The sequence below is a fragment of the Poecile atricapillus genome, chromosome Z, assembly GCF_030490865.1.
Source record: "Poecile atricapillus isolate bPoeAtr1 chromosome Z, bPoeAtr1.hap1, whole genome shotgun sequence".
In the NCBI taxonomy this organism is placed as follows: domain Eukaryota; kingdom Metazoa; phylum Chordata; class Aves; order Passeriformes; family Paridae; genus Poecile; species Poecile atricapillus.
In genome coordinates, this window is record NC_081289.1 from 98,570,584 (window position 1) to 98,597,377 (window position 26,794).

General features: G+C 38.2%; 1 protein-coding gene across 1 annotated transcript in view; it reads right to left on the reverse strand.

The window, feature by feature from the left end:
• Window positions 1–26,794, reverse strand: part of BDP1 (B double prime 1, subunit of RNA polymerase III transcription initiation factor IIIB) — a 52,697-nt gene that overhangs the window by 17,352 nt on the left and 8,551 nt on the right. The window contains exons 7-28 of the mRNA XM_058864087.1: window positions 25,941–26,035; window positions 25,296–25,350; window positions 24,491–24,634; window positions 22,641–22,925; window positions 22,128–22,302; window positions 20,968–21,127; window positions 18,507–18,583; window positions 16,345–16,486; window positions 16,103–16,179; window positions 15,373–15,532; window positions 14,873–14,955; window positions 13,486–13,717; window positions 12,241–12,425; window positions 11,368–11,581; window positions 10,687–10,874; window positions 9,945–10,116; window positions 8,337–8,449; window positions 7,421–7,640; window positions 6,717–6,901; window positions 3,406–3,598; window positions 2,179–2,393; window positions 863–1,253 (exon numbers count right to left, since the gene is read on the reverse strand). Coding sequence (XP_058720070.1) covers window positions 863–1,253; window positions 2,179–2,393; window positions 3,406–3,598; window positions 6,717–6,901; window positions 7,421–7,640; window positions 8,337–8,449; window positions 9,945–10,116; window positions 10,687–10,874; window positions 11,368–11,581; window positions 12,241–12,425; window positions 13,486–13,717; window positions 14,873–14,955; window positions 15,373–15,532; window positions 16,103–16,179; window positions 16,345–16,486; window positions 18,507–18,583; window positions 20,968–21,127; window positions 22,128–22,302; window positions 22,641–22,925; window positions 24,491–24,634; window positions 25,296–25,350; window positions 25,941–26,035 — 3,761 coding nt within the window. The remainder of the gene's footprint in view (window positions 1–862; window positions 1,254–2,178; window positions 2,394–3,405; window positions 3,599–6,716; window positions 6,902–7,420; window positions 7,641–8,336; window positions 8,450–9,944; window positions 10,117–10,686; window positions 10,875–11,367; window positions 11,582–12,240; window positions 12,426–13,485; window positions 13,718–14,872; window positions 14,956–15,372; window positions 15,533–16,102; window positions 16,180–16,344; window positions 16,487–18,506; window positions 18,584–20,967; window positions 21,128–22,127; window positions 22,303–22,640; window positions 22,926–24,490; window positions 24,635–25,295; window positions 25,351–25,940; window positions 26,036–26,794) is intronic.

Below are 26,794 nucleotides of genomic sequence, written 5' to 3' on the forward strand. Positions count from 1 at the left end.
TAATTACAAAAGTGTTGGTAACACGCCAGTGTTTTTGCTATTCCTGCATAGTGTACAAGTTTTTTTCCTATTCTTTTACCCAGAAAGGAGGCCGGGGGTAATCAAGAGGTCAGGAGAGCACACATCTAGGACAGCTGACTCAAACTGATAAAAGGGGAATTCTGTATCATTCTTGCAAGATACAGACAGTCAGCAATAAAATCTCAGGGAAAGGAGGGAGAAGGGGAGGCCATTTGTGATTAGGGCATTTGTCTTCCAAAGTAAACAGACTGAGGACCTGATTTCCAGGAAATAACCTGACAGTGGAAAGCAGCAAACAAATTCCTTACTTTGCTTTACATTTACATGATGATTTTCCTTCATGTATGTAACTGCCTTTATATCAATAGAGAAATCTTGCCCTCCTTCTAATTTCTCCTTGTCACACAAGAAAATGGAGTGAGCAAGCAGATGTGTATGTCTGGCTGCTACTACCTGACAAGTCAGCCTACCTGACAGTTAGAAGTTTCTTGGCAAGGGGGACATGACAGACAGAAACATTTTCCTCATACCCTCATTTCCTAACATTGAAGTATGAAATTGAAGTGCTCCATTTTATCCATCTTGGGCCTCAAAACACAAGGATGAACATCTGTCTGGGTCTATATCCAATCCCAATAAACAAACTGGTGAGTACCCTGCAGACCTGATGCAGTGTTAAGTTCAAAACCAAGTATATGTGCCAAGAAATATCCCTTCTGCTCTCAGCACCATTCTTAACTTGAACTTGGATAAAACCCAAATACTCAGAGATACAATCGGAATAAAAGCTTTTTAAACAATCAGAATAAAATTACATATGCAGAACTCAACTACACAATACCTCCTCCATGGTTTCCTGTATCTGCACGATTGGTTTCAGAGATCGAAGACCTATAGGAACAAACACTGGAGCCTTGTTTACTTCCTCTGATGCAAAGCATTGATCTTCATCATCAAGCTCAAAGTCATCTGCCTCCTCATCCTCCTCCTCCTCCTCGTCCTGAGAAGCCCGGAGGGTGACAAAGGTTATCTTTGAACTTCTGGGTTCCTTCCCAGATTTTCTTCTCTGTGTAGTTTTCAAACTTTTGTCTCTGGTAACACTCAGTTTAGCTTCTTGCCTTTGACTCCCCTTCTTACTGCTATCAGCCCCAAATTCAGAGGCAGAAGAAGTTCTTGGCTCCAACACATGTTCTGGCAGTGCTGTCTGTTTTGATGATCTCCTCAACTGCCTTCTAAAGTACAGAATAAAAACAATGAAATCCAAGACCTTCCAAAGAGAGGGATACTACAAATCAAAATAAATCAAATTTAAAAAAAAGTTATCGTTGTGACCAACAATGCAAACTATTTACTTAACTTAATAGTGACAAATATGCATTTTATCAGAAATTTGATTTCTTCCTGTGTACATAAAGTACTGATTGCAAATATGTATTAAGCAGTTTCAGGATGTTGGAAATCTTCACAGTTTAACTTGCAAGATACACAATTCTTTGATTAGAAAAGTATGAAACCATTTTAATTTTGAGAGATGTGGAAATCACATACTTTTTAAGTAATGGGAACACTTCCAGTTGTCTTTTGCTAAAGAAGCCCCAAACTATTTAATTGATTAGACTATTGTTTACAAACTGAAACTTTACAAACTCTTAGATGACAATTACTTATCTGCTTTGGTTTCTCAGATAGCATTCTCTTCAATAATCAGTTACCTACAGTTTCCTTCCTCAAAATCATGGGCACAACCACTTAGAGTATCAAAAGTAATGACAGACTTCCTCCCCCAGATATTCTCCTTGGTAAACTGGTGGGGAGTGGAAGCAAATGGCAGCAGAGGACATTTACAGCACGAAGTTTCTTTTAGGTTAATCCCACAATCCCTGTGCCCCCAAATATGGATACTCTCAAGTCCTCCCCTATAAAATGAGGAATTTCTGTTAAAACCATGGGATGGATTGGTGAGAGTGCTGGCTGTGTTCACTGTATGACAATACAGGCAGAACAAGAGACAAAGGAGTATCTGCACACATCTACTAAGTTCAAATGGAAGACACAAAAACTGACATGCTGCAGGCACTCACATAACATATGGCAGAACTATAGCAAATAATTATCAATCAACTGAGTTTGGTTTACAAAGCAAAACAGTTGTTTTACCTTGTGAGATTGTCTGAATGCTTTTCCTTTGAGGTTGAAAGCTGAGAATCATTATCTTGCTCTACTTGACTCTCACTCTCTGATGATATGCCTGGAGACTGCAGTATGATGTCCTGTCTGATCCTCTTACAAGATACTTCAACATTCTCTGCAAAACTGTGTTTCCTTGTAGCTTCTGAGAAGGATCCAGCTTCCACTTCATTACTGGAATTTTGCTGAACAGAGGAGATAATTATTACCATACTAAGTGCCAAACATCTGTAACTGGTTTTGGTGACTTAAAGAACTTAGTTTGAGGATCTTGAGAATGTGCACAGCTGTCATCTCTGATAATTTAGCATATTCTTCCTCATTGTCTTTAATTTTAGGCTCTATAGCAGAGGTATCATTAACTGGTATTATCTGTGATACTTGAATTCCCAGTGCTGCTGGTAGTTAATAGAGCAAGACCATGCTCAATTTATCAAAAGCAACAACTCTTTAGAAGCTGAAAAGATGAATCATTTTTTTAAATTACCTATTAATTTAAAGAACAATTTGCAGGAATGATTTTTTTTTCTACCTTGGGAACGAGGTAGGAAGAAAAAAATATCATACTTCATATAAAAGTATTTAAATATTATTCAACATATAGGGAGACAAACATCAGCAACCACAGTTCTGTCAACTATAGATATTTGGCTAAAATAATAAGTTAACTGGAAGTTTTTAGTCATCCATATAGAAAATAGGGAACACCAGATAAATTTGACTCAGTTATCACAGCATCAGACACACATGGAACTTGTCTGGGCTAAGTTAGGTCTGCTGACCAAATTTAAGGTCTGAACTTAATATTAACACTCATTTTCATTTCCAAGTATACTAACAGATTTTAGGTAATATCTGAAATTAGTTAACTGCCTAATTTTCCACTGTTCAGTGAATAACAAACAGTAAATTATTTTTTAACAATGTTAGCATGTATTTATTATAATGCAAATTTCTGATCGTATAAACCACAGAACTTAAGACATCAGAGTATATTAAGTATTTCCACAGTTTTTAAATTCTAACTCCATTTGTTCAATATGGTTTCCAATCGTGAATTACAAAAAAAAACAAACAGATAATCACATATTATGGCTTTTCCAGCCATATCCTGAATTTCTGTGCCAGCTATCTTTCTAAGAACTTGGGCAAAAGGACTGAGGTATAACTGGCTCAAAATACATGATCAGCACTTACCCCTGATACACCTGTTTTTAATAATGCAAAAAGCTCTTGTTCATTTCTCTCAGTGTTGTCTTCTTCTTTGTTTTCACTATCTTCAGGATAGTCTCTTTTCCTAGTAAGTCTCATTAGGTCTGGCCTTGGGTTCCAGTAGGGTTCCCTTGCTCTCTGTTCACTTTCTTCTCCAGAACATAATTTATCATTAGACCTACAAAAACATGTTTCAGCTTTTACGTCTAAAGAGCTACAAAGTACACTCTATAAGCTTAGCTTACTATCAGATATTTAGTACTTTTAGCTAGAAATGAACTTGTGTTTTGAATTTTTATTTGCTTTACATGTAAAAAAAAAAGAAAAAAAGAAAAAAACCCACTGGATAAAGGAGATAATTCATCTGCAGCAGTAGATCTTCCTGATTACTTTTGGGAAAGATTTTTGGAAGGAAAACAACATTAAATCAGATAGATTGGAAAGTGTCAGCTATACCAACACAGATCTCCAAAATTAAGCAGTCATAGGAACATTATATTCACTAATTCCAGTGCTCAAGGTTCTAGTGCTTTCAAAAAGGATACAATTCTTACATCTGTTCAAACACACTCAGATCAGTAAGACAGAAATCTTGCCTTCTAAACTCATGACTTGAGAAAAAGGGGGTAAGAGTAATCCAGAATACAGTTTAGTCAGCCTTATCTCAGTCCCTAGGACCGTGATGGAATAACTAAGGCTGGAAACTACTTATAGACACTTGAAAAACAAGTTAACTTGGACTAGTCAGCATAGATTTGTAATGGGGAAGTTATGCTTAGTCAACTTGGTAGCATCTTTTAATGAAATTACTGGCTCTGTAAATGAAGGGAGAGCAGTAAATAGTGTCTGCCTGGACTCCAGTAAGGCTTTTAACACTGTTGAACACTGTTTCTTCTAACACACTGATAATAAGGGAGCTGATGAAGTATGGACTGAAAGTGCACTAAAATCAAACTGAGTTGTCAGGTTCTGAGGTTTGTGACCAGTGACATGAAGTCCAGCTGCAGACCAACAACCAGCAGTGTGCCCCACTGGTGAATACTGAATCAACTCCTGCCCAGTATCTCCACAAATGATCTAGATAATGGAGCAGGGTGTAACCTCAGCAAGTCTACAGGTAAACCAGATCTAGAAGGAATTGCTAAAACACCACCCAAAGGTTACACTGGCCTCCAGAGGGACCTGTAGAGGTCAGAGAAATGGGCTAATGGGAACCTCAGGAAGTTCATTCAGCAGGGGGAGATGCAAAGTTCTGCACCAAGGGAGGAGCAACCCAAGGCACCAGGACATGCTGCAAGCCACCCAGATGGAAAGCAGCTTTGCAGAGAAGAACCCGGCTGTCCTGGTGGTCTCCGAGTCGAACACGAACCACGAAGGTGCTGTGGCTGGACAAACAGCTAATGGTGACCTGGGCTGCAGCAGGAGAAGTGTTGCCAGCAGGCCAAGGGACAGATCCTTGCCCCTTGGTCAGCACTGATGAAGCCACACCTGGAAGACTGACCAGTTCTGGGCTCCCTGGTAGGAGAGCCCTGGGCACAATAGGGACAGCCCCTCAAAGGGTCACCCAGATGGTGAAAGAGTGGAAACATGCTATGACAAAAGCTCCTGAGGGAGCACAGGAACTGTTCAGCCTGGAGAGAAGGCTCAGGGGGATCTCTTCAACAGTTCCACAAAAATCCAAGGCAAGGGTGCAAACAGGACAGAGCCAGGCTCTTTCCAGGGGTGCCCAGTGACAGGACAAGAGACAATGGGTAAGCAATGCAAGACAGGAGGTTCCTTCGAGCACCAGAAAATCCTGTTTCACTGTTGGCGTTATCAAGCACTGGCACAGGTGGCCCAGAGAGACTGTGGAGTCTCCATCCTTGGCAAGATTCAAAAGCTGTCTGGACACGGTACGGGGCAACCAGCTTCAGCTGCCCTGACTGGGAGGTTTGACCAGAAGACTTCTAGCAGACCCTTCCACCCTCAACCATTCTGTGAATCTGTCAAAGTCCACCATCATAGAAGACAAGAAGATGGTCAAGTAAAGCCCTTGCCTTGTTAGTACAAAGACTCTGGGAGATGATTTCAACGTAATTCATGGAAGAGATTTTAGAGAATTTTAGAGTTTCAGAGACAGATGCAAACCAGAAGTTAATTTCAGGAAACAGCAAAATTGTAAAATAAATTGATTTGGGGCTGCTATGTGTAAGTGAAGACTGAACAAAAGGTAGCTTATAACACAGCCCAGAGCTGTCACATGTAAGTGGCACTATTTGCCTCATACTGCACATATATTTTAAGCATCATTACAGGAAGTTCTCCTACTAGAAAGAAAAATTGAAGGTACTCAGAATTTATCTTACAGAAACATAAAATGAGCTTGCTGTCTTCTTGCCACTTCTCAATTACAAAGGAGTGCGAATGGCACTGCTCAGTCTTTGGTACACATTCATGGTGCACTGTACCCCAATAATTTATTAGTGAGAAATTTAGACAGCTAAACCCTGATTACTTGCTTCTACTCTCACCCATGAAGTACCTTCTAAAAAGGAAGACAGCCTTGAAAAAAATTCCCTAATCCTGTTAAAAACTCTTATATTACTTAAGAATGCCACCTAGTGACTTTCACAGCACATGGTAGGTAACAACTAATACAGCTCAGAGCCTGTGCTTCCAAAGCAAGTGCTGTATGAAAACAACTGGACAAATGCACAAAATTTTTGAAGTACTGTCACGGCTTAACCCCAGCTGACAAGTGCCATGCAGTCAGTCATTCCCAAACCCCAAGGAGGAGGAGAATTGGAAAGAAAAGGTAAACTTTGTAGGTTTGGATAAGAACAGTTTAATAATCAAAAAAAAGTAGAATATAAAATAATGAAAAGGAGAGGCAGACACACAGACAGGAGAATAAAATGCAAGGAGAACAAGTGATGCACAAGTGCTCACTGCTTGCTGACTGATGGCCAGCCTGTCCCCAAGCAGTGTTCAGCAGTACCTGGCCAGGTCCCTCCAGTTTATAGACTGAGCATGATGTTCCATGGTATGGAACATCCTTTTGGCCAGTTGAGATCAGCTGTTCTGCTGTGCTCCCTCTCAGCTGCTTGTGCACCTGCTCACTGGCATACCATGAGACACTGAAAAGTCCTCAAGTCAGGTAAGCTGCTCAACAACAACTAAAATGTCAGTGTGTTATCAATGCTATTCTCATATTGAATCCAAAATGCAGCAGTGTACCAGCTACTAAGAAGAAAATAAACTCTATCCCAGCTGAAACCAAAATGAGAGATTTTTGCTTTGCCAGCAGGTAACTTTACCTTTCTGTGGTATCCTGAATGCTTCCTATAGCATCTGTAGACAAACGCTCTTCTTGCTCTCTTTTGCTGTTGCAGTTTGGTGATTTTTTAGAAGAACAAAGCGTTCCTGATGTCATGGTTCTCGAATTTATGTCTAGATTGTCATTCTCAGACAAATTTCCCACAAGCAATACCTCCATGTCATCCTTTGATTTGAGAAAAAAAACAACAATAATATTAGCACAAAATATATCACCTGTAGAATAAAGTACTGCAAATTATGATGAAGTTGTTAATCTGAGATGAAACTTCATTTAAAAACTTCCAAGTAGTCTATGGCACCATCATAGTTCCTTATTACTCTAAGAAGGCATTTAGCTAATAAAAACAGATACTTTAACCAATACAGTCCTTCACGAGAAGCCCCCAAGGAGCTCTGAAGAAACCCAGCATGCAGAAATACAGCACGCAGGTTTCATGTATCATGAATATGACTGAAATGTCAAAGTTCAAGTGAAGTCTTTATATGTCTTGTCAATGTGTCACTAACAGGATTTTGGAAAACCCTGTAATTGCATGCAAATACTGAACAAAAATTCTTACTATGCTGAAATTAATTCATGCATTTATTTGCATGAATGCAGCTTATATAGATGTCTTAAAAACAGCTAGTGTGGTACTAAGCATCAGAAAGTATAGTCAGAAATATATGAAGAGAATCTCACTTTTGAGGAGAGAGGGTTTTCAGATTCATCTGCCACAAGCAGATTCTCTCCTTGATTCATTTCTTCTTCATCTGGGACAGAAAGTTTTTGTACTACTGGAGATCCTTTTTTGCTGTATGTTCTTTCTAGGTTTCGTCTAGTTTTCAGAGAATCAATCCTTATGAATTGTCCTGGTTTCAGAGCACTCAGCTTGCCTTCTTGGGAGGTAAATTTTTCAGTACTGGTGAATTTAAAGCAAAAAAAAAAACAGAAACAGAAAAAACACACTTTACTTTGGCTGGGAGAGTAAAAAAGCACTTCTGCATTTAAATTTTGAATGAACACTTATACAAGAGATTAACAAACTGCTTTATTTAAAATCAATAAAATTATATTTTCAAATCTATTTCTTATTTATGGTTAACTTTGGAGGAGAAATAACAAAATGTCTTTGCCAAGGCATTTTTAACATAAAAAAACAAGTTGTGTTGCTAACCAGACCAATGTCAAAGTATCAGCAGTCTAACACACACTTAAGATCTTATTTTAACACTTTTTATTTAAGAGGCAGTAAAATAGAAGAGCACATGGATGGATCAATGAAAATCAACTCCGACATTTTGCAAGATTTGTATCTTACGTATCTCATATGCTTGATTGCTAATTGTGCAAATACAGACCCGGTAATAAGAAATCTTGGTCAAGAAGAGCTATGAGCTCATACAGATCAAGTATGTACGAGATAAAAAATGACATGAGTGCAGCTAAAAGAAATGTGCTCTGAAAACCCTGGAAGAAGCTGTTTGTAGGCACTGAAAATGTAATACTGTAGAAAGACAAAAGACAAGGAACAGAAGAACTGACATTTGCAAAGATGTCTCTCATTATGCACAGAGAAAAGCTTTTCAAAGACAATTTTGCTAAACTCAAACCTCACCTGCTTTGTTCAGACACTGAGGTTTCAGAAACAGAGAACACTTGAGGCACCTCTTGTTCCTGTTCCTCTTTGTTCAATACATTCGCTTGACACAATACAGCTTCATTTTCACCCTTTAATTTACAGTAAAAGAAGTATGAAGAAAAATAGAAGTATGTAAGCTTTTAAAACAGACATATAATTTATATACAAAAATAGAAACTATGCTATTTTCTCAATTGGAATAAAAGTAAGAATCATGTTATCATAATTAAATTTATATGCAAAAAGGAACAGAAGTCTTCATACTCCTGGGATACCTAGAGTTAGGATTTTAAATACTATGTGCACCCAAGCATTATGGGAAACATTTGTCTATTTAGTATTCAATCAATTCCCTAACACATGAAGCACTGTGGAAACAAGATACTTCGGCAAATGGAAAACCTTTGAAAACTGGACACTGCAGAGGGCAGGACAGACACACCCAAGCCACAGTAACATAGCCTCAAGATCCAGAATGCCTAATAAGCTCTACATCTGTATTTGCCACACTGGTTTCACAAAGAAGCCACTCAAACATATCCTTCACCACTTCAGGCCTTTGACAGCTTGATTAGTAAAGAGAAGCATCAGACTTACTCTGCTTCTACAAATGTGCCCAGTACAGAGCAGATGCATGAACATGGTTCACATGCCACAGGTCTAGAGTAGCCAAAGCTGAACCACAAGGAACTATCTCAGCTAGGGGTGAGCTGACTGTGCCACTGAAGGGAGGTGAGAGATTAATGCAGGACACAAGTACTTTTCATACACTCAAGAACAAGACCAAGTATAAGCACTCTAAATCATCAGTCACTCTCACAAAGTCTGGCTGTTTATTACTACTACTATTATTATTATTATTATTATTATTATTATTACTGTTGCTATTACTATTGCTATTACTATTACTGTTATTTAGCTGTTTATTATTTATTATTCCAAATCTACAAGTATACACAAATATCCCTGCATCCATGACATGATTCATGTGCAACCCACAAAACGGTTACGAGGAACACATCACACTGTAAATGGCTTTCAAGGATTTCCACACCTTTTACAGTCCCTAATGAAGTGTCTGTGGGGATCACAGTGTCAGTTACTCGTATGAAATAGAGGAGTATCAGGTACTGTAGTGATGCCAGTTAAAGCTTATTAAACTAAAAAAATCCTTTTTTTTTTCATAAAAATAGGTGTCCTCTGCTTTCACTTGAGCCATTATACTAGATTGCTCAACACAGACTTGATTCATCCAAACAGGAAAGATGAAATAAGAAAAAAACCTTAATTTTTATGCATTTTTATTCTAGAGTTTGTATAAATGTGCATAACTTTTTCCTATCAAGCAATCCAATCAACAGCAGATCCTTTGTAAATAAAGTAATTAATACTTCAAGTTGTAGACCTCACTGATTGCAAACCTACAATACCTCGGCTTACCAGGGTTTGGGAATTTTTTTTTCATTTAATATATTGTCTCAGCTTCAGGCAATGCAACTTCAGTGTTTTCATTTAACTTCATAAAAATGAACATGCACTTCAAACCAACTTTTAAGGCAAAGCCTTACTCTTATTAAGGCTTACCATGACAGTATTGTCAGGCTCATCTTTTTGCTCTGCTTCAGGCTTTTTCTTCCTCTCATTTACTGGTATTTGTAACTCCTTCTTTCCAACAGCTCTTACCAAGTTTGGCTTGTATCTCTTGTTCCGTGCCAGCTGGATAGGTGGAAGAGGTGCTTGTTGATGTTCTTGAGTGCTGTTTTTGTCATCAATGTAAAATTAAGACAGAAAAAATCCAAAACTGAGTACAAACACATATTACAAATACAAACACAGGTCCATCAGTATTACGTTCAAAATCACTGAGTTTTTAAGAAAAATCCTGTGAACTAAAAGTTCAGCTGAGTTTAAATAACAAATGACAAGTTCCAGCAAAAAGTTGGAAGAACCAGTCTTCTAAATACTTCCAACAACAGAATTGACTAACTCACTGAAGGTATTAACTTACTCACTACTTGTTGCTATAAAACCAAAGCAATTTTCATATGGTTTCTCTGATAAGCAAACTCGTATTTCCCTGCTTACATGAAATGAACCCAGTCTTTCAGATGATGGAACAGTTATAAAGTGAATGCTCATTAATGTCATGCTTAGCGTAGAAGCTGCTGAAATTGCAGTATCACTAGTGTTAAACTATGAGAATGGAAATTTTGTGCAGTATTTTCATTAGATTATGTTTGCGAGATGGCAATCCATTGGCACAGTGATTTCCTTGTGAAATTCTTTCATTGTTACAGTCAAGAATGAAAAGTAGCTAAGCCCTTACCCTGCAATAGTAGTAGAAATATCGTCTTGGCTAATTTCAGGTAGACAGAACTCCGGTTCACCATCCTCTGATCTTGAAAATGTTTTGGGGGACTTACAACTTGGACTCTCAGAAACCTCCTGAGAGCAAAGTGACTTCTCCTTTCCCAAGGATTCTAGGGCATTTAAGACTTCACATTTTCCTTCTTTCTGAAAAACGTAAACACAAGAACCAGAAAAAGCTGTAATAAAAATAAACCAGAAGGAGACTTTATGATACCTATGAAGCTTGGTACTTACCACTCTGAAAAACTCAGGGGGTTTTTTCCACTCTCCTATAAAACTCCTCTGTAAATCATTTCCTAGTCTTTCCAGGACAAATACATATTTTTTTATTTAAGACAAAATAGCTTGAAATCTATATTTCTTCTGTGCCTGCTTCTACTAAAACTTTTTCTGTCTTCCCTGTCAACTCTATAATGCCACCCTGGGTCAGAAAGACATCTGGACACATAAGATTTTCAGACATCCTTTTCTCCTCACATATGACCAAGTGAAAAGCACACGTTTTAATGTAGAAAACTATACCTTTTGAAAAAACTTGTTTCAAAAAGTTAACTTAGTATCTTTTTAAATCATCAGTATTTCATTTCACATAACCAAAAGCTCCAACATAACTAAAGGAAAAAGCCAAAAGCCTTACGTCTGTGTCAGGAGGGACGCTACATTCACTGTTGCACTGTGTTACATTTTCTTCCTTGTTGGTATCTTTCTGTGATGCACCTTTACTATTTACATCCAGAACTTCCTTTCTACTAGTTGTTCTTAAATTTGGCTTCGGTCTCTGGAATCGTGTCCTCAGCAGACGAGTTGATGGTGCAAGGGTTTTCTCCTCTTTCTGCCGAGGATGAGATTCCCTACAAAAACAAGCAAAAGAACAATCAAAGGCATGGGACAATATGGCATACCTGTATACAGCTCTCACAGGAATAACAACATTAGTGACATGAAAAAGATCGAATAAGAACATAGTGATCATCACCAAAAGCCTTCGTATCTTATAAATAAGTAAGCAGAGGTAAATTAACTGCCACGTCTACTTGAGACCTGGAAGACGAGTTGAGACATTTTAACATGATATATATATTCTACAAATACCTTCCTCTAATCATGTTTAAAGCTACCCAGCAGACTTGCAGAATACCTGTGATTGGACTATTTAAGACACTTGAATAGGAAACCAGACCCAGTACTCAAGGATTTATATAAGCACACTGGGGTGCACCAACATGGAGAAGACAATCACAGGGACATTAGAGCATTAGAAAGGTGCATTTTTTTGAAAAATTAAGTCAATAGTCTAAAGATCAAATGAACATCCAACAACATGTGAATTTAAAGCTTTCAAGCTCTTGGGGTTTTGTTACTTAAAGTCTAGTATTGTCTTGATTAAATATGTCTTTCATATATACAAACTTGTTTGTGATGCTGGGGTTAAATGTAAAATGGTATAATACCTAGAGATACTGATAGCTTTGAACCATCCCTTCTCTCCTTTAAAGTGAAATAACCTTACCCAGTATTGGAATCTGAAACCTGTTTCGAGACATCTGACAATTCCTTTTCACTTTCATAGCTTTCTGCTTTTGAAGAGTTTTCTTGGAAACACTGTCTTTTATATATTGAGTTCATCTCAGAATCTGTAGAAACATCTTCTAATGTCACACTGAATGGCTGATTGTTTTCATGAACTGTTAAATCCTAAAACAAATAAAAGTTCCACTCTGTTAAGATTAAATATTTACTCAATCTCTCTTCAAAGAGAGCAGGAGGAAAATGAGAAAGTTTTAGTATTTTCTACAGAAACACCAAGATTTCTCTTGCTTCTTGTGCATCCAACTAATATCAATGTCTACTATGAAAGTAAAAAGTTATTTTTCTACATATTTTCTATTTTAAGTGGTTCATCTTCTGTGACATTTATTTCTTTGCATTTCTCTTTTCAGATCTGGTATCACAATATGACAAAGTGAGATATATTCCATTTCCATGTATGCTGGTTTTGACTAGGGTAGAGTTAGCTTTTTCAGTGCCAGGTATTGGGCTGTGTTTTTGGTTTGTGCTACACACAGGGTTGATAATACAGAGATGTTTTAATTACAGCTGAGCAGGGCTTACAGAGAGCCAAAGTATTTTCTGCTTTTCATATTGCCAAGCTGGAGAGAAAGTTGGGGAAGCATGGAAGGATGGGAGGGGACAAAACCAGGACAGGTGACCCAAACTGACCAAGTCCAGCTGACATGCAGCTCAGTATACAAACTGGGGAGGAATGGCTTTTGTCTTCCCAAGTAACCATTATGTATGATGAAGCCCAGCTTTCCTGGAGATGGCTGGACACTTGTTCATGGGTAGTAGTAGAAGAGTTTCAGGTTATGTTCTGCACATGAGCATAGCTTGTTTTCACTATGAAACCTTAAATCCAGCACTCAGGGGTTTATCTCAGCCCCAGTTTTCCAGCTTTTAGCCTTCCAGGTCTGTCTCCAGTGCTGCTGGTGGGGCAGTGAGCAAGCAAGTTGGTACTTGGCTGCTGACTGGGGTTAAACCTGACACAATGGAAAATAGAACCCAAGTGCAAAAATGAGGAAATTTTATGACAATTTACTTCATTCTGAAATAATAAAGAATTAGAAGAATAAAAAAGGGATAGCATGCAAAGCCTATCCCTACCAACTATGTGGTATGTACCTAGGCCATTGTTACTAAGGCTTTTACTAAGGACCCAACAAAACAGCATGCATAAGCAACTGCTCAAGAAACTTACACTTATGAGGCAGGGATCGTTGTTTTCATCTTGATGGTATGTGACACCTTTTTCTGCTTCTCCACCTTCAGTTGTCTCCTCTTCAAGATCTTTTCCATCTATCAGTTCTTTTTGCCTTCCAACAGCTCTTCCTAGATTTGGTTTTGGTCTCTGTATTCTACCTCTCTTTAGAGGTGTTTGATTCAACATGATCTGTTTGCCATCTTCTTTTAAACCAGCTGTCTCATTAGACCTGGAAAAACATGTATGGTCCATGAAGTACATGCCACATCTGAAAGTGAGAGGTGACTTTAGGAAGTGATTTTTTTTTTCCCCCCTCTTTTAAACAGCTATTAACATACACTTACCTAAAATGTATTACTAGCTTCCTGAAAGAATAAAATTGGAAGTGTACCTACTGGGGAGTGAAAGTTTAAACTTATGTTTGCCCTGTTATTTTCCTCTTCCCATTGGTGACAGGATACCACACTAGAGAGAGCTTTTTCTGATCCATAACGGACCTCTTTGTATTCCTACCTAGCCTAGAGGCAGATGGACCTAATTTAATAAAGAGATAAAAAAATATGCAAATATTCAGAGTTTTTCTTTAGTGTATTCAGAAAATACATAATCACTTTTTTATCTTACTAATATGCAAAAATATTTTAATGCAAAAATATCATTAGTGCATTACTAGAACTGTCAGATTCTTCTACACCTTTCTACACTAAGTATCAAGTTACAGAGCAGGTTAATGAAAGAAATAACCAAAAATATTTTTCTGGCAGATTATTACACCCAGTTTATCTCTGTCCATCCTCTTCAATTATCTCCCTTCAAAAGTTTGAGATTTTGGGTTTTTATTTCTGTTGTTGGTTTAGATTGTTTTGGTGATTTTTTGTGGGGGAGTATTTGGGAGAAAGTTGGCTTTTTTCACTTTTTATTCATCTCTTCCATAAAACATTATCCCTTTTTCAGCTGCCACTTCACTGAAGAAAAATGCAACACTTAATAAATACGTGCATTACATTGCCCACATACTGGACTTTCTCTTCCACTTACTTGACACCTATCACACTAAGAATACTTACTCCCATTGTTTAAATATTTAACCACTGAAATGTGTGCATTTTACTGTTAAAAGTGAGTAGCTAAGGCTTGTCTTAGTTTTCAGCTTTTTTACACTTACTATGATTGACTTAAAATTTAGAAGTACCACTTTAAAAATGAAAATACTTAATGTAGGTTTCATAAATTAATGAAGATTCCTGGTTTTGCTCAATTTCTGTACTGCAGAAGTTTCTTCAAAAACTTCAGTAATAACTACACTACAAAATACTACCAGAAGTAACAAGAATGGTAAATTGCAGGACAGCAGCACTTATCTTCTTATGTTTCTCATACTTACTGAGACATTGCCTGTGGGATTTTGTCATCTTTTCCTGCAGCATCTTCACTGGTAACATCTGATCTATTACCTTGGTCATTATTCTGTATAGAAACAGAGTACTGTGAAATGAACTGTCTGACATTCATAAAAGTACAGCATCACCTAAGTGATCAAGTAACTGTAAGAGGAGACAAAATAGATTGCTTAACACAAACAATTACAGGGTAAATTTCACAAACAGGTGCAATAAAAACTAGAGCAAACACCTGAAGTTGTATTTGCTGCAGAACATGAAAGACTATTGATATCTACTGTTTGTGTAATAACTTCTCACCATAGCTGAGGTTACTAAGCAATACTACACTGTTACTGAAGGCAGGTTAAGTAAGTGGGTACTTCCTGGTCATACTCAGGAGCAAAAAAGTAAAGAAAAAAAAATAACATTACTATTGCATTCAGCAACAACAGCAGCTTTTTAGCTAACACATTATCTTCAGTTATGTCACTTTATTGAATACCTTCTCAGTTTCCCCCTTAGGCTGTAGATGGGATATTTTATCATTTCCTGCATCTTTTCCAGGCTCTTCTTTCCTTCCAGGTGCTCTTGTAACATTTGGTTTAAATCTCTGTCGATATCCTCTAACTACTGTCTTTGCAATTGCAGTTTTTTCAGGTTCCCTGCACAAAGGATGCACAACAGTGACATTTACTCCATGATATTCATGCCTATCTAACCATACAATGCCTTGCACAGATTTCTTTACTGGAATTGTGTTGTCTTCAGAAAGACTTGCCCAAAGTTGTGCAAGTTGCTTCACACAAGAAACAAGACTTTGTTTAGTCTTACAATGTGTGAAAACTCAATTTATCTATTTTAGAAAGAGATTAATTTGTCACACAGGAGAGGAACCCAACTAGATTGCATACCACAGCTGCTTCTGCAAACTCCAGAAGCAGAGCCATCACCTGATAACTGAGACTGGGAGGAAAGCAAAGCCATAGTTATCACTCTCCCCGTCTCAAATTACAGGCACTGTTGGTACAATGCTTTCAGCAGCTTTCCAGAAAAGAAGTACATACCTTCTGCCTTTGTACCACCTGATATCATCCAAAAAATGCTAAAGTCGATTTTGAAATTTATATTACAGCTTCACAGTTACTGCTATCTTTTTCTAAGAGAACTATATAGAATAAATTAACAATTGTAGTCAGGTAATACCAGACTGGAAAAGTGATCTCAGTACTTACTGAGATGCAGTATTCAAATCCCTGTTCTCTACTTCTGTGGCTTCATTTCTGTTTCTTCTACTGTCCTCTTCAGAGCACTGGAATTAAGGCAAGGAATATTAGTCTTTGACAAGTGTGAAGGCAGCATAGTAGTAGCTCCCAAAATGCTATTTCTAAGACTGTCGCTGGCCTGCAGTATCCCCATTGAGCAAAAGAGATGCAGCATCAAGAACAACATACTAAGTAACAGTCCACTTTCTGACCTTTTCACCTGCATTTGCAAGGGTTTGAGAAGTTTTGGCCTCCATTTTGTCTTGTGTTGCTGTCTCCCTCCTTCCAGATGATCGCACTAAATTGGGTTTAGGTCTTTGCAAGCGCCTTCTATCTGCTGACTTTTCCGTTTTCCTTAAGATAAAGAAAGGTGGCATACATTATTACCAAAGAGAAACATTAAGTCTTATATGGTTCAAGATGTACTTCAAGAGTATCACACACTGCATGAGTCAAGACACTGCATGCAGCAAGACAATCAACAAAAAAAAAGTTCTGATATTAAAAGACACGGTACAAAGTTATGAAAAGAGCACCAAGTAAACCTTAACAACTTTGCTGGCTTTCAGTGGAATCTACCTCAAAATACTTGGAAGAAGTATTTCCTGCTGTTAAATAAATAGGAATATTTCTTCTCCTAGGGATCCACAATTCATGTCAGTGTGATTAATTTTACATAAAAACAATATAAATCTGCCCTATACACAATGTTTTGCATCTGCCTCTCTTATCCCCCCATCCCCTTTCAAAGCTATCTCAGTCATGGAAAACCAAACTTTTTTCAAATATGTTGTCCTACTGCCAACATCTACATCTTACTGAAGAATGGGGTACATATATCTCTCTCTGTGTCCTTAACCATTGTGACGGCATGTCCTGGGATTCACACACTGAATTCACTGGATTCACGCAGCCCTACATCTTATCAATAACCTTCAGATTGGGAACTACTACCTTTTCTTATATTCTCATTAGAACAGGACAAATAAAGCTTTGACTGTCTTTATCATATAGAGTGAGCTGCCCTTCAAAAAGGAAAGACAGAAGTATGAAAACCAACTTAGCATTAACTAATACCCCATCTCTAAATCACCTTTAAAAAATTGTATCATGAAATAAGTCGATCATGCAAAAATGGAAACCTTAGGCACAGACTTCGTTAAGTACCTTTTCTCAATGTAAGAAATGGTCACCAAAATTAACTTCATAAAGGACTACAGATAAGACAGACATTTTGGAGTATCTTCTATCTTAGAAGTTGTCCTGGGGTGACTTTATGATACTGGTATCCCCAATTGTCTGGTTTATGTTACATATTAAGTTCTGCACCTTTAAGACTGGCTCTGAGAGCCAAGGGGGAAAGAAGAAGCGCCCAGTTTGTGTTAAAATAAAACATGACTCCCCCGTATCCTGCTCCTGGACTGTGTTGTCTGCAGCACGGACAGACAGCGGGAGAGAGCTTCTCTTTTATGATTAGTTAGTTTTAGCTAGCTGAGGCAGAGGAGTTCCCTGGACTTATTTTTTCCTTTTTTCTTGGATCTGTTCAAAGCTGCTTTGGACTGAAAAACACCCAGACAAACCCCAGGAGCTCAGGCCTGTGGCCCACCGGGGCCTGGGCCTCGGCACTATCTGGCACCGAAGGGACTGATAAGAACCTGAGTGAGCCAAGCTACACCACATGAAAAGGACTTTTTTTCCTGGATGTGCCATCTCATTGAACAGCAAGAGGTTTTATTATTTAATATTATTCAATTTCTGTTAAATAAATAGGTTTTTTCCACTTCTCTCCAAGGAAACTTTTTTTTTCCCAAACCAGTTGTGGGGAGGAGCCGTTTGAATTTTGCTTTTCTGGGGAAACCCCATTTGGAGGTTCTCTCCCAAATTTGTCCTAAACTAGGACAGAAGCTTGCACCAAGTTCCAAGAGGAACAGTTTCCAAATAGGAAAGAAGAAATACACCATACACATGATGTGTACAGCTAATAAGCTCTGATTGACAACCACGAATGTGAAGGAATTCAGTGAGGCCCTTACATTAAAAAAACAAAAATAAAATTTCACAGCCATTTACCCACAGTATGGCAGAATTTCCTCATTCTCTTTCTCTTGCTGGTATAGAAAGACTAGGTTTTTTTTCTCAAAGTTTAGAAAAGTCTTTCCCCCTATTCCCATCTACCATCTAAATCTTCGCTAATGCACTGCTAAGCTATTATTACTCAATAATCAAAACTTCTACCTAAAAGCTTCACTGAATATGGAAAACCAAGTTATCACAATCTCCTGACTGGTTCAACCTCCTGTGGTCAATTGGAATTAAATTGAGCAGATACAGGTTAAGTTCAAGTGCCACCACAAAGTAAATTAATTCTACTTACATGATTTCAGACTGTGAATTACCTTCTGATGCACTCTGATTTCCAGCTGCTTTTTGTGAATGATGTGTATCTTCATTCTGAGGAAGAAATATTATAGAAAAGAAACAATAAATTTAGATGATCTTCTGCTGTAATGTAAAGAAAACAGAAACAAGAGTGCCACAGTGGTTTGAGAGTGGAAGGGTCTGCAAGAGGTGTTCTGGTCCAACCCCCTTGATCAAGTGTAGTGGGTTAACCTGGGCCAGATGCCAAGCACCCACCAAAGCTGCTCACTCATTCCTCTCACAGCGGGACAGACAAGAGGAAATTTAACACAGGGTTCACAGCAGGAGATAAGGAGCAGGAGAGAGATGACTCAGTAAATACCATCACAGGCAAAACAGGCTCAACTTAGAAATACAAAATGAATGTGTTACTAACAAATCAGAGCAGAGTAATGAGAAATAAACCCTTAAAAACACCCTGCCCCACCCCTTCATCCTTCCAGCTCTACCTCCTACCCCCGCAGTCCAAGGAGACAGGGAGTGGGGAATGTGGTCAGTTTATCACCCATGACTGCTCCCACTGCTCAGGGAGAGGAGTTGTCCTCCTGCTGCACCCTGGTGTCCCTCCCACAGGAGACAGTTCTCCATGAGCCTCTCTGACGTGGCACCGTCCCGTGGGCACCAGCCCCCTCAAACTGCTGCGGCGAAGGTCACTCTTTCACAGGTGCAATCCTCCAAGGACAGACTGCTCCAGCCTGGGAGCAGGGCCCCTCTCTCCACGGGTCTCCCATGGGGTCACAGCCTATTCCAGGCATCCACCTGCTCCAGCATGAGCTCCTCCACGGGCTGTGGGTGGATCTCTGCATCCCCCGTGGATCCCCAGGGGCTGCAGGGCACAGCTGCTTCACCATGGGCTGCACCAGGGGCTGCAGGGGAGCCTCAGCTCCAGCACCTCCTGCCCCTCCTTCTCCACTGACCTTGGTATCTGCAGAGCTATTCTTCCCACATGTTTTTCACTCTGCTCTCATTGCTATTACAACTGCACAACTCCTTTCTGTTCTGAATTCTTCTTAAATCTGTTATCACAGAGGCATTACCATCAGTTCTAACTGGCCCAGCCTTGGCCAGTGGCATGTCCATCTTTGGAGCTACCAGGGATTGGCTCTGCTGGGAAGAAGATTCCAGCAGCTTTTCACAGAAGCCACCCCCTAGACACTTGCTACCAAAACCAGCCCATGAAAAACCAATATATCAAGGCACCTGAAGCTGGTTGCCCCATACCGTGTCCAGACAGCTTTTGAATCTTGCCAAGGATGGAGACTCCACAGTCTCTCTGGGCCACCTGTGCCAGTGCTTGATAACGCCAACAGTGAAACAGGATTTTCTGGTGCTCGAAGGAACCTCCTGTCTTGCATTGCTTACCCATTGTCTCTTGTCCTGTCACTGGGCACCCCTGGAAAGAGCCTGGCTCTGTCCTGTTTGCACCCTTGCCTTGGATTTTTGTGGAACTGTTGAAGAGATCCCCCTGAGCCTTCTCTCCAGGCTGAACAGTTCCTGTGCTCCCTCAGGAGCTTTTGTCATAGCATGTTTCCACTCTTTCACCATCTGGGTGACCCTTTGAGGGGCTGTCCCTATTGTGCCCAGGGCTCTCCTACCAGGGAGCCCAGAACTGGTCAGTCTTCCAGGTGTGGCTTCATCAGTGCTGACCAAGGGGCAAGGATCTGTCCCTTGGCCTGCTGGCAACACTTCTCCTGCTGCAGCCCAGGTCACCATTAGCTGTTTGTCCAGCCACAGCACCTTCGTGGTTCGTGTTCGACTCGGAGACCACCAGGACAGCCGGGTTCTTCTCTGCAAAGCTGCTTTCCATCTGGGTGGCTTGCAGCATGTCCTGGTGCCTTGGGTTGCTCCTCCCTTGGGGCAGAACTTTGCATCTCCCTCTGCTGAATGAACTTCCTGAGGTTCCCATTAGCCCATTTCTCTGACCTCTACAGGTCCCTCTGGAGGCCAGTGTAACCTCTGGGTGGTGTTTTAGCAATTCCTTCTAGATCTGGTTTACCTGTAGACTTGCTGAGGTTACACCCTGCTCCATTATCTAGACCGTTTGTGGAGCAGCAGAAACAACCCAATGCACATTCCACTCAAATCAGTTTCCAGCACAGTGCCAGTAAGCATACGCCAGGAAAATCCTGCTCCAAGGCCTACCTGTTCATATTGCACTCCTCCACTTTTGAATAAACTGTTCAGCTATTTAAATTGTCTATGAGGTAAGTCAGACATGCACACATTTAGGTTAACAGTCAGCCCATTAAGCCCAGGATAGTATTTCAATTTTGGTGATGTTCATAGGCCTGTTGATTGTTTTCCACCTGGTGGTGAAAACATCACAAAAACAACCAAGAAAAGGCTTTGATTTACAAATCACTTTTAATGATCAGGGGCAAGACCTTGAGAAGAACTACATAAAAGCAAAATAGTACCTTTGATCCTGTAGTTTCTGCAGATTGTGTTTCCTTGCTTCTACTATTTGAAACTGGTAACTCTGGAATCTGGCTTTCCTGTGATGTATCATCTCTGATATCTCTGGATCTCAATTTGGCAGGTTCTGCTTCTAGTATAACATCATTGCAATCTTCAAGGCTGAAATAAATAACAGCATACAGTAACATTAGTGGACTTGCAGAAAAAAAGCTGTTTCTGCTTACAGACAGAGGAAGTTGCAAAACAACGCAATTTTGACACTAAATAACTACCCATGTTTCAGAGAAACTCACGAAGTTTTGGTAAAATTTGTAGACTGAGCTTTAAAACATCTTTTATACTTTTGTACTGCAAATATAAGATGATGTTAAAATCTCATCTGGTTATTCTAGACTGATTGTTTTTAAGAAAATAAACTTTAACATGAACAACTGTATGCCAATGTTTTTTTCCTCTGATCTTTTGTAACAATCTAGGTTGAGTCCAAAGGCAAGTAACTGTTTCTTCATACAATTCCAATTAACTATTAAAGAAAATTGAAGTTGCGAATCTGTATAAAATAACAAACAACTACAGTACATCTAAATACAACAAATTAACATACAAAATTCTGAAACAGCACTCACAGTATAGTAATAATGTTTTAGATTTACCATATTCATATATAACAAGTTTAATAAACAATCATTCACTTTCTTTTTGTAAAAGTATGCCCAAGACTGAACCCAAAAGCTTGCCTCTTAGCCAAATTCTGCATATATAAAATCGAAGTAACATTTCTTTTCCACAAGAATGATTTTATTACAGATAAGAACTCCAAGCATATAGTAACTCAGTTTTGCAATGTTATCAAGCAGTGCTTCAAGAGAAATATTAGAAGTTAGGATAAACAATGGTCTCCCAAAACACTCTTAAAAATGAAATAACTTTTGGATGTGACTTTGGTAATTATATACATTAATTTTATAAGGACAGCTCATTAGGGCAGAGAGTATTTTGAGTATGTAAATCATACACAACTTATTAAACCCCAGGGCAGTTCTCGGAAACCTACACATTCTGGGGCAGTTAAATGGTGGTAATCAGGAATAAATAGAACCAATATTAAAACTTTAAACTATTTTTTTGTTTTGCCTCAGCTTTCCATTATAAACATTACCTGCATAAATTGACAACACCTTCTCTCTCCATTTGGTTATTCACTGGTGAACAGGACTCTGATCTCTCTTCTTCTGTTATAGCAGTCTCATTTTGTTTTCCTTCAATAGCACAATCCACTTCTTCTTCACATGTAGGATGACCATCACTGCTTGCATCATGTATCACTTTTTTCCCTAATCATTAATAGGAATTAAATCAGTTTGGACATTCTGAGAAACATCTTAGAATTCCAGTATAATCAAATCCTAGCTGCAGTGAAGAAGAATTAATATAAGACTAAAAATCCTTGTAGAAAAATCTAGGAATTAAGATTTAAGAGAACTGTTCTCATCTAAAACAAAGAATGTTTAGATTTAGAATGAAAGCTGGTTTTAAAAGGCACTGTTCCACAAACTCCTACAAGACTGATCAGCAATATAACTCAAAGACCAAATTCTGACTTTTAAGTTTGCAATGAGTATATATAAAATTTCTATTTGAACATTTGAAAGTGAGCGGTTTTGCCTCTTACTTTTATTAGAAGACTTCCCTTCTTCAGCAGTTTTTGAAGGAACAGGCATTTCTTCTGGAATATTCTCCACTTCCTGTTCAAGATCATCTTTTCTTTTCTTCTTTCTCTTCTTTTTTGCTAATGCTGGTTCTAATGCAACCTGTTCTTCCGCCTGTTCAGAAATGCCCAAAGATTCCTCATTTTCTTTCTCAGCTGTCACACCATCTACTTCTGTTTCTGCATCAGAAATTCCAGCTTCCTGAAGTTCATCTTGATCATTAGCAGCATCTGTGCTGGCAACTTTTGCTATCAAGACAATATGTCCCTTCGTTAATAGACTGGTGGAGTACTAGGAGCCACAAACAGCAAAGGCATTTCTACTAAAAACATTTGTGTACTCATGTTTCACTGCCAATGTGCTAAAGTGTATGAGCAGGATGGGGAATGACAGTCAATGACATTAAGAAAAGCTTCAGCACAGATTAACTTCAGCAATTAATACAAAACACATTCTGTATGTGGGACAACACTTCACCAGGGGAAAGTCAATACGGGATGTAAAGCCATTTTAGTAAATGTTACTCTGTGCCTGTGCTTTTTCGCAGTTTATACAGTCACATTTGGATGCAGGGAAAACAGACATTGCTATTCCTATACAGAATTTTTGTATGTATGCAGAAATAGGTGATGATGATTACAGAATGTATGCCATACAAAAGCAATCTTTCATCAAGAAATGTATAGCAGTTCATCATTCTAGCTTACATAAGAAAGCTGAAATATTATCTAGCTAATAATTAACAAGTTATTTTCTCAGTTTAATAAATTCCTAAAATTTTTCTCCCCCCTATATTAAGGACATTTTGTCTTGATCCTGTATTTAATCACAAAGAACCTTTCCTTTCCTTTTTAGTTGTCTTAATTGAACTTGTTTCCCTGTAATTAAGAAGTCCAAAATGCAAGAGAAGTAGGTAAGTGTAGTCACATATCTTTACACATGACATACCTCTAATCTACCACTAAAGTGTAGAAACAAGGTTTCTCTACATGGTTTTAGGTCCTAATACACAGGATATTTTACTTAATCAAATCCAAAACCAAGGCTATAGAAAAGCAGCAACTATTTCAATTTTAAGAGATGTTGCTTCCTAGCTAGCATCCCCTTCAAAAAGATGTTCACTTGTTTGTTTCACAATACCACTTACAAAAGGATGGGTCCTTGTGGAACAAACAAGTGAACACCACAGAATAGGCAAGAAATGTATAAAAGAGTGTAAGTATAACTGTTTTTATTTAAAGTACTTCTGTCAAAGGTCCTTTCTCAGGTACTAAGGTAGTAAGACACAGTCGTGATTAACAGTAATTAAATGCAATCTTCATTTTGAAGAGATCAGAAAGATAAAACAACTTTTACATGATTCCCTGAAAAGAATCATATGCCTCAGACTCAGGAAGTTAAACTACTATTAAAGGTGAAACAGAACCCTTAAAAGAAGGGGATTTTAAATGCAAGAAAACTTTCAACACAGGAGAGTTTGCCAAAAATACAATTTTGGCCCAAAAATTCTACAACTGAATTCATTAGCAGCACATGGACATACTTACCAACCGGTAAATTAGAGTATCAGCGCTTCAGATTGTGGAAGAGCAGCATTTTCACCATGGTATCATGTTTCTGCTCTGTTACTAATTATTACCATCCTGTACATCAGTAAACTATACCTGAAAAAGTTATACTATGAAGCTAAGATTTTCTAGTCCTGTCCACAACAGGGAAGGAAAATGTGATGTCCTATGTGATTCTTCCTCTGCTAGCAACACATTACTGACCACTGCTCTGTAATGCCATCTCAAATACTCTTTCAAAGTACCTTTTGACTTCTTCTGTGGCCTTGGAGATGTTTTTTCTTTTGGCCTCTGGCTTTTAACAGTCCTTTGTTTCCTCTTTTCCTCATCTGCTAAGACCTTCTCAAGGAGCTGGGCAAAGAATTCAAAATCAAAGGGTCGCTTTTCTTCTATCAGATTAAAGCAAAGAAATAAAACATATTTCAAAACTGATTATTTTTTCAAGTTTCATCTTTGTAAAATAATCAGTAATACATGATATAATATTAAAGAGCAAAGGTTAAACAGAGAGTTCTTGAAAGCATTTTCTGTATCACTTGAGTAGGGGCTGAAGTTGACATAAAGGTGACTGGATTACAGTAGTTTGGTTCTAAAAAGCACCTTATAAAACTAAGTAGCTGAGAAAACTTAAGAACTGACAAATACATAAACTGTACCACAGTACCAAATAATGTATTAATATGCTGCTGGAGGACATATGTACCCCATTCAACTAAAAAAAAAGTCTTTTAGGAGTCTCAAAGCAGTTTATAATAAATAGTTGTGCTAGAAATTCCCATTAATAAGAAGAATTATCTTCAACTGAATATACAGGAAAAAGTTGATATTAATCTAATTTAGCAGATATCTAGAAAAGATAGAAAACAAATCTAAAGATAATTATTGTGAACTATACTTGTTATGAAAACTTAAGATTCCACAGTTTCTGGATTCATCTATGAGCAAAAACTTTCTTCTAAGTAATTCAAACAAGACAAAGTCCAGAAATTACCATGAAAATAGATGGCTACCATTTAATGACTCATTGTAGGGTAGGGAATAATTACTTACTGAAAGCTTTGTCTATTCTCCATGCATTAGCCTTTTCCTCACGTTTGAACTTGTTCTAAAATCAAATGCACAGTTGTGTTTATCATCAAGCAAAAAATGCAACAATATGTTGTACAAAATGGCAGCTCAAGCTAAGCCTTCAGTGCAACAAACCAACTAAACTTGTTGAAATTCACATGCATAGCCACAGAACACAAGTTTGTGATTAATTTTTAAATATAAAATCTGTTACAATAGCTATCACCAGCTTTACTTTTTTATTATTTTCTACACCTTTTCCTGACTTTTAATCTGAGCAAAATCTGAAATATCAAAGACTTTCCCAGCTGTGTACAACAAAAGCAGTAACACAGAAGCTCCTCACTAAACAGCCATTTAGGTGCATCAGCATTCTTTAACTAAAAACAAAGTGTGTTTAAGTATACTACATTTACTAGATGCATTCACTGAAATTCAACCAGCATTTTAATGTTTCAGACAACCTCTTGAAAGGTACTTCTGAAGGTATCAGAAAACAAGTACTACTGTGAAAAAAACTTGCACCAAAATTATCAGCTCTCATAGAGGAAGCACAGGAATGTAAGTAAGAAAAAGAAAAGTAAAATCAGATGTTTAATGGCTTTATTGAGTGCTTTAATTTTTTACCTTAATTTCTGCTCTGGCTCTGTGAGGAAACAGCCGCCCAATCAAGGAGAAGTCAGTTCCTACCATACTGATAGCTAAAAAGAACATGTCTGTTTCTAGAAGGAAATAAAAAGAAAAAAATATACACACTTAAATATTTACTAAACCATCCTTCTTGCTATCAGAAGTAAAAACACCTTGCAAACTTAATGTCATAAGATCAGAAACTTTGAGGATATCTACTATAGCTGCAAGTCCAGCTGAGTATATATGGAGTATACCTGTTATTTTACCTAGGTCCCTCTAAAAACATTTGCTGAATGAGCTATCAACAGAAAGAATCGTTTCATCTATTAGAAAACTGCAGAAGTGTGCTTTCTAAAGCTAGTAAATCAAAGCTAACCAATTCCAAATTACCATGTCCATTTTATTATGAACACAAACACAAACAAAAGAAAAGCATCATGTAAATCTACTGTCTCCATTATTAACAGGAAGGGAGTGAATTCCAAAGAGAGCACAGTGAATTCTGAAGCTCTTTTTTCCATCTATAGCTATAAAAGGTAATTTTCAATTGTAAAGTCTTGCACAGTAAGCCTAGAGATAACAGTCAATTCACAACAAGAGTAATGAAGAGCCCAACCCACCCACACATAAGAACACAGCTGTCCACACAGAGATACCTTATACAATCTATTCCTTCCCATGCTGGAAGAATACTAGTACTAGTTAAGTACCATGTAGAACTCAAATACCTGTAAATCAGAATCCAAAATTATGCTCTTGGTAAAGCAGACTAGCATTTCCTCAGCATCTAAACATCCATGGAGAGAAAAAACACAGGTAGCCTGCATTTAAAAGGCACTAGATTCTTT